Genomic DNA, 14,289 nt, shown 5'->3' on the forward strand with positions numbered 1-14,289 from the left:
CCCATAAAAGGATAAACACGTTATATTTGTATAGAAACAGTTTTAGAACCTTTTAAAAATAACACAGGCCTGAAGAAATACCAGTGTCCTCCAGGTGACTTGCATTGAAAGAATTTGGAGGGGCTTTTGCAGGGCTGAGCCTGTGCCTGCACAGCAGCGGCCCCTCCACCACGAGCAGGAGGGTGCTGGCGTCCCTATCCCTGCAGGGGTTCTCCCTGGCAGAAATGTGTAATTTGCTTAAAAAACCCACCCACATTTCAAAGTGCAGCTCCAAACCACATGATGACATTCATAACAATTTTCATACCTGCAATTATTTTTTGTTATTACCTGAAGAGATTTCACTTGTCTATTTTTTTTTTTCCTGGAAGCTGCTTTTATTTATATATTTGTTCTTATTGAAATGCTGGCCCCTGCCCTCAAGAATTCGCAGTCAGAGCACAATGCAATAAATAAGGGGTTATTTATTTATAAACAGCACGAACCTCCTCCTGGTAACAGGGAGAAAATTAAAATCAGAAACGATAAACAGTGGTTGTGGCAGGGTGTCTGGGCATGCCTTTTGTGTCCCGCTCAGCTTGAAGAGAAACCAGATTGCTTAGACTTACAAATAATAATAATCATGAAGTCAATATGTTATGAATAGCAGTAATGTCTTTCTCAAGCAGCAAGGTAGTAACTCTAGGGAGAGGTGGCGACCCAGTGCTGTCCCAGTACCTTGGGTAGCATCCTGCACTCTAGCGGGAGGTAGGAGTAAAGAAAAGGTGTGTGGGGAGGGAGGAAGAGGAGCTCCTTTCTCCTCCAGGTCTTTCTTCCTCTCCTGCCTCTGGGATTCCCTGGGGTGCCTTGGTAGCCCCAGGTAGAAAAGCCTAAAGCTTAGGTTTGCCTAAATCTTGTGACCACCTGCTGTAAGCCCCCTGATGTTTTTTGTGTGCCCTGAACCTGCCTGTCCTCGGGGTGTGCCATGGAGCAGTGCTTTCATATCAGTAAAAAACAACATCACGATTTTCTGCCCTTACTGGCACCCAGCTGAGGACCTTGCAATGAAAACAGATCGGTTCCCTTAAAGCAAATGTCTTTTTTGGCATTGTGACTTTGTCTGGTGGAAGGATGTGAACAAGCTGTTGCAACCTCTTTTTGCGGTGCACAAAGGTATTTTGTTTGTTTGGGGTGAAACACCCATCGTGGATGTGACATCTGACACTCTGATCAGGAAAAACTTTAAAAATGATCATTTTTGATAAAAATGACTATTTTGATAAAAAATATTATTTTTATCATTTTAAATGATCATTTTTTAAAGCTAAAGCTGCTGATATTGTTAACTAATTCACCTCTCAAAATCGAGCAATACAACACCTCCACTGTGGCATGAGTTTCTCCAAGGCCACCACAATTACTGCTCCTCACTGATCCCTGGCTGATGGTTACATAGGGTACATTGCTCGAGTCCTTTGCTGAGCTCTCCCAAAACGTGTTTCTTCCTAACAGATGTCTTGCTGAGACCTTACACCCCCCATAGCCTGGTACTGCTATGTTGAAGCAGGGCTCACTCTCATCTTCCTAGTGGGACACTGCGATGGGAGAGAGGAAGGGAAAGCAAACCCCAGTGCACTCCTTTGGGTCAATCACTGCAGGAAGAGTGTAAATGTGTAAGATAATTACTGTGCTTTGCTCTGCTCAAGACCACACATATCTTTCTCATTTAAAGAAGCTCAGTCTGATGAGGTGTCTTGGATAAATACAATCCAGTTTTATTTTTTTGTTTTTAAGTCACTCTTTGTAGGTCTAAGTGTGATACTTGTGAGGGTGTGTTTTGTTCCACAAGCCATCATGCTGACTGCAGCAGCAGTACCATAGTACTATCATCATATGATGTTTCTGGTAGAAAACTTACACTGTTGCATGTATTTCTGTTTGCAGTGTTCTGTCTCTTCCCCAGAAGAAGAAAAGCTTATTACTGTCAAAAGGCCTAAAACCCCAGTTTCAAATGAGTTGTCAGATATCAACACCCAAACCAACTGGACTAAGTCACTGCCACTGCCAACGCCAGAAGAGAAGATGCGACAGCAAGCACAGGCAGTCCAAACAGATGTGGTTCCCATTAATGTGACTGGTAGGCTTTTAATTTCAATAATTAAGTTACAGTGATTGGGGAGGGAAAGGATAAAAGGGGACCCATGCAGGTGGATAGCATTTTGGCATATATTTCTGCATGAATTTTATGTCACTTATTTCACCTTTCTGTGAAAACGGTGTTTTGTGCTTAATAGTCTGTCTCTGAGCTTAATGAGAAAAACTCAGAATTCCTTAAATGATCATTAATGAAGGTAGTCTACACAATGTGGGCTTGAAGTGAGGTTAGATATTCATGAACTAAAAGAAGATTGATAAATCACTGAGTTGCTTTGGGCTTTCCTGAAGATACATAATGGAAAATCATGTTTTACACAATACTAGTGACATTCAGGATTTTCTTCTAGGATTTTTACTTAAGGATGGTTATCAGAGACTTCGATATTTTGAAGACTAAATGTTCCAAAGTTCGAGAAGAGTTTTCTATGGTCTTATTTGTATGAGAGTTTAGGTGTTGAGGAAAGAATAGATAAGTTTAATGAGTCTGTGTCCTCAAGCAAGACTCTTGGTAGGTCACTCAACTTACATGACAGTAGCCCACATTTTCTTGTCACAAGCTGTATATTGACTGTCCATTTTCAAAATGCTCTTTGGTTTCACTGTTGCAGAATTCTCACTCTGTGAGAATTTAATAAGTTAAATTATATTAAAGTGTAACACTGAGTAGATATGTTGACATGTGTAAACAGAATTTCTATGAAAGATTGAATTATCACCTCAATTTAATAATTCCTCTTTTTCTGTACAGTATCAAGATTGTCCACTATTAGTTAATTAAAATAACTGACCGTTTGCCTGCCAAAACAACGATGATATTCAATATCCAATTTATATCGAATGTCATATGGCATTCTCTGGTTCCACACTCACTCTTGCAATGTTTGGTTTTGTTTTGAAAGTAGTTAGGTATTCTATTTTTCTATGTGATTACCAATATTTTTTTCACTTTTTAAAAAAAATAAATTAGTGTTTTGTAAAAAATAAAACACTAATTTTCTTACAGAAGATGTCTGATGGTAAAGTTTTAAAAAGTAATGTAGTTTAAGGCCACTGACAAACATCAGAAATCTCTGAGAAATCAGTAAGAAATGTTTCCTGAAATAAAACACGGAAAATAGTTGAAAGCAACAGAAAACTATTGACACACCACCTCTGGAAAATGAATAGAAGGAAAACAAATGCAGTGCTGAAATGTAAGTAGGGCATTATCTAGGAAATGTAGGCTACAGGTGCAGAAGGCAGAGTTGTGGGGACAGTGGATTATCTGGCACAATCAATAAACTTGAGCATAGCTTAGATACCGTGACAGCAGGAAGATGGTATACTTACGGGAGGGGTAATCTGCAGCGTGATTTAATGACCCTGTGTACTGAAAAATAGAGGGGGGAAGGAAACAGGTGGAAAGAAAAACAGGGTAAAAGAGATCAAATAACCATCACAGATTTAATTCAGTGTCAGTGGATGCACTAATGCGTCTGGATAAATTACACTCGTAATTTCAACCAGATTAATTCAAGATGTGACAAACCCTGTGTCCCCTGAGTTAGCTGGTTTGCCCTCAAAAAATGCAGCAGTTCTCAACTTTTGTGATAAAAAATAGTGCACATTCATATTCACCTTAATTAATGGAATGTGTTACGTAGCATTCATTCCCCTATAAACACAGCAATAGGAAGGTACAGAAAGGGAAGGCAGTGAAGGAAGGCTGGTGTTGCAGTGGGTGAGCTGGTCTCTGGGAACCAGTTTCGCTTTGCCGTGAAATTTGTATTGCTATTTTGCATCAAGCCAAGTGAAAATAACAAATTGAGTCCCCCACACACGTACAAAAATAGCTGCCGTCCTTGTTCCCCTCTAAAAAGTCACAATCTGCTCCCCTCCTCTGCCCTCCCACACTCCGAGTAATTCTATTTTGTGTGGTTCCTTATGTTACTACACGAGGCAGGAAGAAAATGCCCCCAAATCCTGTGCCGTTTGTTAAACGTGCTGTGGAACGAACCATAGCTGGGTTTTGTTTTGATTCGGCTCTTTCTTTGCTTGCTCTTTTTCTCACTCTCCCAGAAGAGAGGTCAAAACCCTTCCATTTATTACTCCTGGCATGAAATAAAACGTTAACCTCAGAAGAGGTGACAGCATTTTCAACAGTGCATCAGTAATGATCCTGCTACAATGGCCTTTCACGGGGCTGTGCAGCAACTGCTCCACTGGTTCGGCTCACGGGGCTCTTTGGTGAACAGATTGCAACTAATACAGCGGCAGGCAAAATCTGTTGGACAGCCGGAAGGTGCAGGGGCATTGCATTAGGCTGACAAGCTGCTGACTAGACATCCAATTTGGAAGCTGTTTCAATCCTTGGGAGTGGCTGGGCTGAGCTTATTCTGGCCTGGAAGGGGTTGGGCTGAATTTTCAGTGGTGGCCAGTCTTTGCTTTTACTTAGCCTGTGGGTTCAAATATGTACAATGGTGTCTGCTATAGTGGGTTTTCTGGAACTCTAACTTTCTTTCCAGATGGAGGAGTCTGGTGTTGGTGGAGGTGCTCAGAGGCAGGCTGGGTCCTGCAAAACATTTAAGCATTTGCTTGAGTCCCACTTGATTGCCTTTAGTGAGATTTAAGCACATACTTAAATGTTTTCAGTGAAAACGAGTCAACTGTGTGAGGGAAATGCAAGTAAACTGAACGAGGAATGCTTAGATGATTTGTTACAAACCTGACAGAAGAAAAGTCAGAAGAAGAATCTTTAAATCTGCAGAATTATATGTAAACATCAATATTTTCTAAAAACAAGATGGCAATGAAGAAAAAAAAACCTGAGACATTCTGATTTTGCTTCTTGATTTAGAGTTTATTGAAGCCGCTGCTTTAAAATCCTATAAATTTGTACAGCGGCTTTCAAAAAGTTGTTTCAAGAGCAACTGAGGATGGATTGGTCAGAGTTAGCTCTTCAGTAGCACAGGGAAGAAGTTACTGTGGATCAGGGGATACACAGTGACTTTTCCCATGGTCATCCTGTTTGTGTGCCTGACACTATATAAAAGACTCTCCTTGTTTGCACCCCCTTCTTAGCATTTACACAGTATTTTATTCTAGGGCATCAGAAGCAATATTTTAATTTCTTTACAACTCACTGTGTCAGGCATAATTGCTGGCCTTTGAATGGATTAAGACATGTTCAGAGATGCAAAGCTTTCTCTTTTGAATTCTTTGGGTTCATCATAATGTGGCCAGAATTATTATCCTGCGTGGTAGGATTATCTAATAGTCCTGACCTGACCCCATAAGGGTCCTAACATCATAACAGTAGTGATCCCCCAGACAGTGGATACTCTATCTCAATATTTTAGGGCTTCTACGAAGCCTGTGGGATTCATAGCTCTAAATTTCATAGATCCCATGGGATTCCTCCTCCCTTCATCTTTCCTCAGTTCAGTCAGTCAGAAACAGAGATGAAAACAACTTCTTTGTGGTTGCAAGGATTCTGCCTAGCACGAGTGCAGTTCATGGGAGCTCGAGATCCATTAACGCAGAGTGAGAGTCTTTATATTTACAATATGGTGAATGAAACTGCGGTGTTTTTCCTTGTATTTTCACAAGTCCATATGCTGTGCTTTACTATGTGACTGTATCTTTAACTGTTATACAGGTAATCAGTTTTTCTACACTATCTGCACGACACACATCATGCTGATGTGTAGTCAACCAGGGATAATATTTATGACATTAGTTAATGTGCATTACTCACTTTTCAGAGGTAAATAATTTGGTCATCAATTTTCAAGAAAGTATACGAGGCAAAAAAAAACATATGCACATATATCAAGCTTTTTCTGCATTTAAGTTTTAAATAGGTCAGCTAAAGGATACTTAGCACTGCTTTAAAATGCTTTAACTTCTAAAAGGGGAACTTATGTGTGAGATTGGGAGTGGGTAGATTTTTAGAAGTGTAGAGAATTAGTTCACAATTTAGAGGGCAAGTTTTCTCTTGCTGCTTGTAAAATGGCCAAATCATTAACCTCTAACCAAAAGTGAGTTCCTAAAGAAAAGCTGCTCAGCCTTAATGATAGTGGTGCTTCTGGGTCCCATTATGATACAGCACATGGTCATTGTAAGGCTTTGTCTAGCAACGTGCACTTCCACATTTTTTCAGCTCTTTCCATTGTATATATGTGTAATCATTTATAAAATCTCAGTTCTAAGCAGCTTCCACTCTGAAATATTTATGAGATCATGAGATCAGTTTGATCTCTGCATGCTCCCCAGTACTTGTTTGTATTCATGTTAAAAGATCACCACCAGAAATACGATACACCTGACAGTTTCAGAGAAACGTGGTATGAAAAAGAAGTGTCTTGTGTCATTTAATGATGGTGATCTGCAAAGAAATTGTAATAGCTGTTGCCAATAGCAATGTCTGTTCCTGTATAAACCGTTGTAGTCTTTCATTTGCAGGAGCAGATTTGCTTTTTCCTCAGATTATTATTTAAAAAAACAAAAGACAACACCCCCCAAAACAAACAAACATATGAGAAACAACATACAGGGCCAAATTCAAGCAAGGATTCTGTTCACTTGTGGAATTACAGCTGCTCTAACAAGACCTGAAGTCAAATTCCTCTTGAAACTTGCAGTACTGTGTAATGCATGTGTGTGTCTAAAGCCTTACTGTGACAGTATGCTGTATTGTTTCCTTCAGTGTAAACTTTCACTGTAGGACCAAGCTAACATCATTTATTAATGCCTTTTTTCATTTCTACAACAAAACTAGTGGAAGAAAGTGCATGATGTCAGCGTGCTTGGAAGTAATGTTGCTTTGCTTGTTCTACCATGTATTAGGGGAGAATTTCGACCGCCAAGCCAGCATTCGGCGGTCTCTAATTTACACAGACACGGTGGTAAGACGGCCGAAGAAAGTCAAAAGGAGAAAGACTATAACAGGAATCCCTGACAACATACAAAAGGAGCTAGGTATGGCTCATCAGAACTGTATTCCATCCACTGTTCATTGTCACTGCTTATCATTACTCGACTAATAACATTACCAGTGCTCATGAAACCAATACAGTCTGATAGCCGATTACAGTTCCAAATACACGTGTGCCTCCTTGCCACCTTGTGCATCTGGAAATTAGGGCCTTTTATCTGTTGACTTCCACCTGCTGAAGGGAATGTGGTATTTTGAAAAATGGTTTATTGGTACAATGGAAATCTGCAGGGATGTAAGGTTTGTGGTCCTTAATGCCTTTCTGGAGATTTGGCCTGCTCCCCCAGGATGTTCACGGAAGCACACCTGAAGTGGGCAGGCATTTCAGCTTGCAAAGAATTATCCAATGGAGTAAACCAATTCACTGATGCCTTCCTGAATCTGCTGAGAGTTACATCAACAAAGAAAAAGCTGTAAATTTTCCAGTTTATCTTAGATCTAATTGGCAGCCTCTCAAGTATCAACATTATTTGATTTGAAGTAATTTACATGTCATCATTAGCTATTGCATACATACCAAAGGAAAAGTGCTCAGTCAGTCACATTTACAGTACCTCAACCTGTCAGCTTTTCACAGTTAGTAGCATAGATGGTATTCAAAGCTGATGGAACAGTCTGAATTTTGGCAACCTTTCAGACACTTTTTGCAGAACTCTGATGGTAGCACTTACTTATTTTTTAAAAAGATGTTTTCATTTTTCACAAATGATGACTTTACAGTTAAAATGATGCCCTTCTGCTTCCCTTCTCTCCTTTTTTTTTTTTCAGTAGAGAAAGAATGTCTTAAAATAATTTTGCAGAATATAATTTTAATTTTTTTTTTACACGTGGAATCAACTCATTTATTGACTTGTTCGATAAGTTTTACTACCTTGTGTTTTGCATCTCTTTCTTTTTAATTATATTTACACTTCTTGCTTCTTTGTCTAGATTTTTCAGAAACAAAAGCAAAAATATGTAACTTCTCTGCATGGGTTTGAATAAGCTAGAGAGCTAGGCATAGAGAAAGACTGGAAATAAGCAAGTACATGAAGAGCAGTTCATGACTGGAACTAGAACTATGCTCTTTCAGCATCTGTCATGGAACAGTGCCCTGCCATAGGTATTCTCTATCTCAAGATGGAAAGTTCACTTGTCTAAACTCTGCATTGAGTCTTCATGTGGCAACTTTAAGTTTTACTACCTTTGGATCTCACATAATGATTTTATGTCTAACTGCTGGTCTGAGCTATGAGGTGTCTTTGTCCATCTCTTCTTATGGGATGGATGCTGTTTGTTCCCTGCCATAGGGAACTCCTCCTCACAATGTGTTTTCCCTTCCTCCTGTCCACAATGGACCTTGGTATCTGGCAAGAAACACTTTCCAGCCCTGGAGTCCTCCTGGAGGTTAGAACTTGAATTTTTTTCTTGGGATGACAACAATTTATCAGCTTTGCAATCAGCTATAAGCAAGCTCAAAAGTTAACTTAGATCTGTTGTAATCAAACAAAGCTACATGAAACGTGGTATTTGGTTATTCTTAATAAAAGATTCCTTTCTCCCATTTTAGGTCTCCTATTTGAAGTAACCCCTCAAATTTTTTACAGCTGGTTGAGGAATAGCAGAGGCAACCCTGGTCCTCTCCTGTCTGTTAAGGTGTTCAGGATGGATACATTTTATATTCCCTTCTTCCATTTTAAATTCAGTCCTTTTGTTCTTTGTCTAGAGCTGAGATGAAATGAATTTGCTTAAAAATCCTTCTGCCTCTTAAATGCAAAATTGACAACGGATATTGCTTGAACTGTTCATTTTCAGGATTCTTGCAGTGTTCTTGAGTGTGGAATTCTGAAAATTACCTACATACCAAGGTCAGAGTTTTCACTTTTCTATAGAGATTTTCTTGACACAGGTAGGACCTACCTTGAGGGCAGAGAGCAGAGCGAAGCAGAGCCCTTTGTTCCAAACCACCTTTTATTACTTTTAGGGCTTTCTGACTCTCTTTCAGGCAGGTGACTTTGAAATGACTGGCAGCTGTACCTGCGTGGACGTGAGGAGAATGCTTCCTGCTGACAGCATCTCTAAAGCTTGGAGGTTACATTTGTGACCAATTCAGACTGATGTTTAATGCTTGAAAACATCGGTGGCAGTTTACCTGGTGGAATAAACCGAGAACGCAGTTGACATCTACGTTAAAAAGAAATCTTCATTGAATATCTTAAAGAGTTTGTGACTTTTGCCAGTCTGTTTGCTAAGGGCAGTAGGTTCTGCGGTCTTGATTTTGTTCTTTCATCTCACGCTGAGCACATTTCATGTTGCACTTCTTGAAGGTTTTCCTTGGCTCCTATTTTCAGTGGCGGAAATGCTGGGGCTGACAGTATCTCACTGCAGGAGCTCTCTCTGACTGGTTCCCTGGCCTACAACCGGCAGGCACGCGGTGCTTCAGCCATCTGCCCTGCAGTGGAAGTTGTCCTGAGTAGCTTCATGTTGCTTCTGTGTTGCTTGATCCAGACAGCTAAACGTATGCCAGGGAAGCTCTCTGATGGCAGTTTGCATCCTGTTAGCATATTGCTTTCCATTACTAGAAACAAAGCGTGTTTGAAGGGTGTCTTCATCTTATAGATGGAAAAACTAGACATGCTGCAGTGAAGTGACTTTGCTGGAGTCACCCTCCAGGCTGCTGGCAAGGCTGGGAATAAATTACGTCTCCCTTGCCCTTGTTCAGTGCTCTTTCTGCCTTTTCTCCCCTGTCACTCCCCAGATACTTCTGTAGCCATCCATTCCCTATTTCTCTTACACCGTCCCAAAACAAACATCGAGTTGTTTTAAAACATTCCACAGTTCATTTGATCGGAACAAGGATCCGGACTAAACTCCAAATCAAGCAATTGCATTGTGCCTATTGACATTCTTCCTGTGGTTTCAGCTGAATAAATCTCTTTGTTTCTCCCCTAAAGCATTGCTGCGAATGGCTACAATATTTACACAAAGATTCAAATCCCTTGGTACACCAAAGTTGCTGTGCACAGGCTAAATAACCAACACGTACAGCAGATTCTTGTTACCTCTTGTTTATTCTTCAGAAGGAAGCAGAAACTTGAGAGAACCTCAAAGCTTAAACCAAGCCTGAACTATTTTCCTTTCTTGCTCGAGAGCCTGGAGAAGCTTGTGCCAGGCCAAGCTGCTGGGGTTCTTCCCCAGCTGCTTTGGCTCCTTTGGAACAAAAAAGGCCAAACAGAAGAGAAATCGTATGCTGATTGCTGGCATGAGCTCAGCGGCCGTGGTACCCTCGCAGAATTTAGCCAAACATACTGAAAGGAATCATTAACGGTACCCATGAGGCACGTGCTGAAAGTATCTTTAAGCATTCCTACTTTGGAGAATTGTGTCCCAGCCGTGTTTTCACAGGTGTGTTCCAGCGATGAACCACGCTATGCAGAGCCTGGAAATGTCCGCATGGAAACCCTGTGTAAATGCAGTGCGATGTGATGGCCGTGGTGCTGAGGCAGACTGAGCCTGTTAGATGCCTGCTAGTTTGGAGATGCTGGTTGCTCTCTCAACAGTTGCTGTCTGACAGCAGGAGCATCTCAGTACTATTTAGCAGAGCAACAGCAAAATAAGAAAAGGTGAACTATTCTTTCTCTGCCAAACATGGGACTCAAAAAAGCAGTTTTGCATAGCTCTGAATTAACTTTGTTGCCATATAGAAAACATTTATATCCAACGTTCAATAGAACATACGTTCAATTTAATTATACATATGTCAGTGGAGTCAATGTTGGATCAAAACTTCAAAAAGGGCAAGAAGCTTTCATTTACTTCACACTTTCGTGCTATCTCAGTTTCTCTGTTCTGTGTTGCTATTATCCATCACCTCTAGCTCTCTTCTTCAGATAGTACATTTTATCCAAACCGGTGTTCTCCCCTTAGGCAAGAAGGTGATTCTCTTCTCCTTGTCATGGATGAGCAGCTCTCTGGGAGAACCTGTCGCAGGCCTTGCTCATTTCTCAGCTTCTGGTAATCTTCAGCTTCCCTCACAGGTTCTCAGCTCTCCAGACTGAAATAAAGGCAGCAAAATGCCTTTGTCCCTTCTCTGTGTCAGTGTTCTAGGATCTGTCTCAGCCTAACTGACTTTTTATGCGGCTACAACTTACCTGGTTGCACATGTTACTCCAGAAGTCTGTGCCAGTGCAGTCCTGCAGTCCCAGGTACTGCTGAACAGTTTCTGCTGTCCTGGAGTTGCAGCACGAGCAGGTCCCAGACCAAGGTACCTGTTCTGCCACGGACAGTGCAGTTCATCTTCCAAGTAAGTGTGTCTCACCAAAGCAGCAGGGAGGAAACCATCTTCCAGTTTTCTACCTTTTGATTTCTTCTTCTGCCAGACATCTTGCTTTTCTTTATTCTAATGGAAAGTTTCTGTCCTCTTGGTTTCCCAAAGAAGGTCTGACAAGTTCATGCTTTGCATGTACTTTCATTGAATGATTTCATCACCATTTTTGACCCTTTTTTCAGGTGCAACTCAGTGCCTTTATGGCTGTGTGATTTTTTCCCCATCTACCGGTTGTTTGTTTGTTTTTTCCAAACAAAAGGATGAATCAGGAGGGGCAAAAGGATGAAAAAGAGGGTTAGAACGACCTTATATGCTTTTTTCAGCTTGTTTCCCTGCCTCCCATCTTCAGTAGCCCATGAGGTTGTCATCCACGGGGCTTTCTGTCAGTCATCAGGGTGGATATGAATGACACCTGAACACTCAGTCCCTTGCCTGCTTTTTTGTGGCACAGCTCAGGACCCCTTTTGGTACTCCTTTGAAATGGTTTACAGGAAACCATTCGACCTCAAACAAATGTGAGCATTTGTGTCCTTTTGATCCTTTGGAACTCACCTGTTCTCCTAGAGCTTCTTCTTAACCGATGTTCTTTTCCAGTCAGTCCCTTGGGTGCTAGCAGTCATTCAAACTATGGGTCCCGCAGGTGAAAGTCCCAGGTACCAGGGGTCCTCCAGGAATACACACAAGGACCCAGCTATTCAAGGCAAGGAATTCTGCATCCTGGTTCAAACTGCAGCTTTAAACAGTCTTTGGAGAGAAACTCTCAAGAGTTATTTTGTCTTTTAACTAATACTAGCTTTTTTTAGCTGTAGCAAGAACTGAGTAAGTTTCAGTTCCCTATATTTTCATCAAAATTCTCCCTCTCAGGGTGGCAGGGATATATGCAAGGATTCAGGATATTTTTTATCTGGCAGTGTGGAAATATATCACAGGATTCTCTGCCGTGTTTTTCTCCCCTTTGAGAGATTACAGATGCATGGAGCACAGTGAAAATTCCTGAAATTACCCCGAGCCTGATATACTTGTCTGTTTCTTGTCGAGCATCTTTAAAAAATCATTGGTATGCAGGCACTAGGGTAAAATAGATGAAGGATCTCTGTTTTCTTGGTGTTTGTGGGTTTTTTTTGTAACATTGTGGAAGTTGTGGTGCCTGAATAGTGACTTGGCCAGGTCACCAGGTTTGGAGGAGGATTGCTAGGTGGGGCATGAGAAGAAAGAAGATGAAAGGAGCAAATCCTAGGAATGTGCCTATGGCAGAAGAGACAAGTGCTTAGAGTAGAAATGATGAGTCAGAAGTAGTCTGGGAAGAGAGCTTGCTTCTGTACACTAGTTGAAACAAGCATGTTCTCTGTGATACCAACACACACTTTGTCCTCTCAAATCCTCAGTTTTCCACTCTCCTTTCAATGCACAGAGGACCTTTCTGCTGGAGCAAGCTGCTGATGCCACCAGCTCAGCCAGATTTGTGGGGAGACAGTGAGTTTTCCAGTAGCTGCTACCCAGCCCGGGGGATTACATGCACTTTTCTTTTTCCCATCAAATTAGCACAGTCTTAGTCTCTGTCATATCCAGTAACCACCAGAGTCGGGCATATACAGGTTACACCAGTTTTCCCCATCTTGAATTAACTGCTTGAAGCTCAGGTATGCATTTGAGCCTCTTCTCTGTGTTCTCATGCAAGAGGTGTTAAATATATTGCATACTTCACTTCTTCCAGGTACGGGGTGTTCTTTGTTTGCTGCTGGGGTCTGCACTGAACACGTGCATTACAGAAGAGCATTTGCCCTTTTTTTGAAACAAACAAACAAACAAAAAAACACTTATTTTAGTTACTCTAGAAGCAAGTGAAGGCTTTTCAGTACCTTTGGAAAATGCAAATAAAATAACCCTTACTGCTGTACTTTGTACCAAAATCTTAAAACCCTCAACATTTTAAAAGAGTGCACAGTTCCTCAGTGGTCCTTTGTTTACTTGTTTGGTTTTGAACCAGTTTCCCTGCAGATTTCTGTTGTCCCCCTACAGGAAACAGAGGAAGAAGTGCAACTGTATTATAAAAGGGCAAGTAAATCCTTACAGCTTTGCATCAGGTTCTGCATACATGTAAAGCTGAAAACAAAGCTGAAATGGTTCAGAATATGCTGCATTTCTACAAAAAATAGTTCAGACCTTGAAGTTAATAGCATGAACTATGGAAAGCCCCTTCCCTGAACATATCCCTATTCAACCAGTAATGAGCACAGGGTAGGGGCTGATGCTCAGCAGCATCCCATGGTCACTCACGTTGCCCCCTTGTTAGTGAGCTGCTCCAGCACAGCTTTGACATGGGCCAGCCAGCAGGCTCCTGGATTTGCCTGGCCTTGGGCATGAGGGGATGGTGCAGGAACTGCTCCAGCAGGCACTCAGGTACAGTCATCCGTATGGGTAAAGGACCTAGCTTGGATTGACATGAGAAGGGTCCCTGCCCTCTTCTTTAGTAGCACCAAGGTTTCAGATATAACACCACGGCTTAATTTTGTATTTCACACATTTTAAAGCATCGTTTGCATTTGCAATCATCAGTGTGTCCCAATGCCACGTTCTAAAACTCCTAGTTTTGACAAGAGGAACGAGGAGGTTAGCAAGTCCAGTCTTGTGCTGCTTTGCTGTTTGCCTTCTCTAGCAGGAGCTTTTTAAAGAAGCATAAACTGTCCATGTGTGTTTAGCTGCTTGAGAAGTGGACTGCATTTAGCTTCCTGTGCGAACACAAACAGATTACATGCTGAAGTGAGGTTCTCTCAGCCTCAGGTCAGTATGTTACAGTACTAGATGCTGTAGTGCTTACAGCTTCGTTCTGCACCAGCCCCCTGGTCGTGCATGTGTGTGTGTTTCACGGTGG

The 14,289-nt window shown here is 41.4% G+C and overlaps 1 protein-coding gene across 5 annotated transcripts in view; it reads left to right on the forward strand.

Annotated features, from left to right (window-relative positions):
• The window catches only part of NHSL1 (NHS like 1), a 97,688-nt gene that overhangs the window by 71,731 nt on the left and 11,668 nt on the right, over positions 1-14,289 (forward strand). For 3 of the 5 annotated variants that reach the window (XM_032184301.1, XM_032184302.1, XM_032184305.1), the window contains exons 4-5: positions 1,924-2,116; positions 6,964-7,095. In XM_032184301.1, the coding sequence (XP_032040192.1) occupies positions 1,924-2,116; positions 6,964-7,095 (325 nt within the window). The remainder of the gene's footprint in view (positions 1-1,923; positions 2,117-6,963; positions 7,096-14,289) is intronic. The other 2 variants (XM_032184303.1, XM_032184304.1) reach the window with 1 other exon arrangement.

The sequence above is a fragment of the Aythya fuligula genome, chromosome 3 (genome assembly GCF_009819795.1).
Source record: "Aythya fuligula isolate bAytFul2 chromosome 3, bAytFul2.pri, whole genome shotgun sequence".
Classification (NCBI taxonomy): Eukaryota; Metazoa; Chordata; class Aves; order Anseriformes; family Anatidae; genus Aythya; species Aythya fuligula.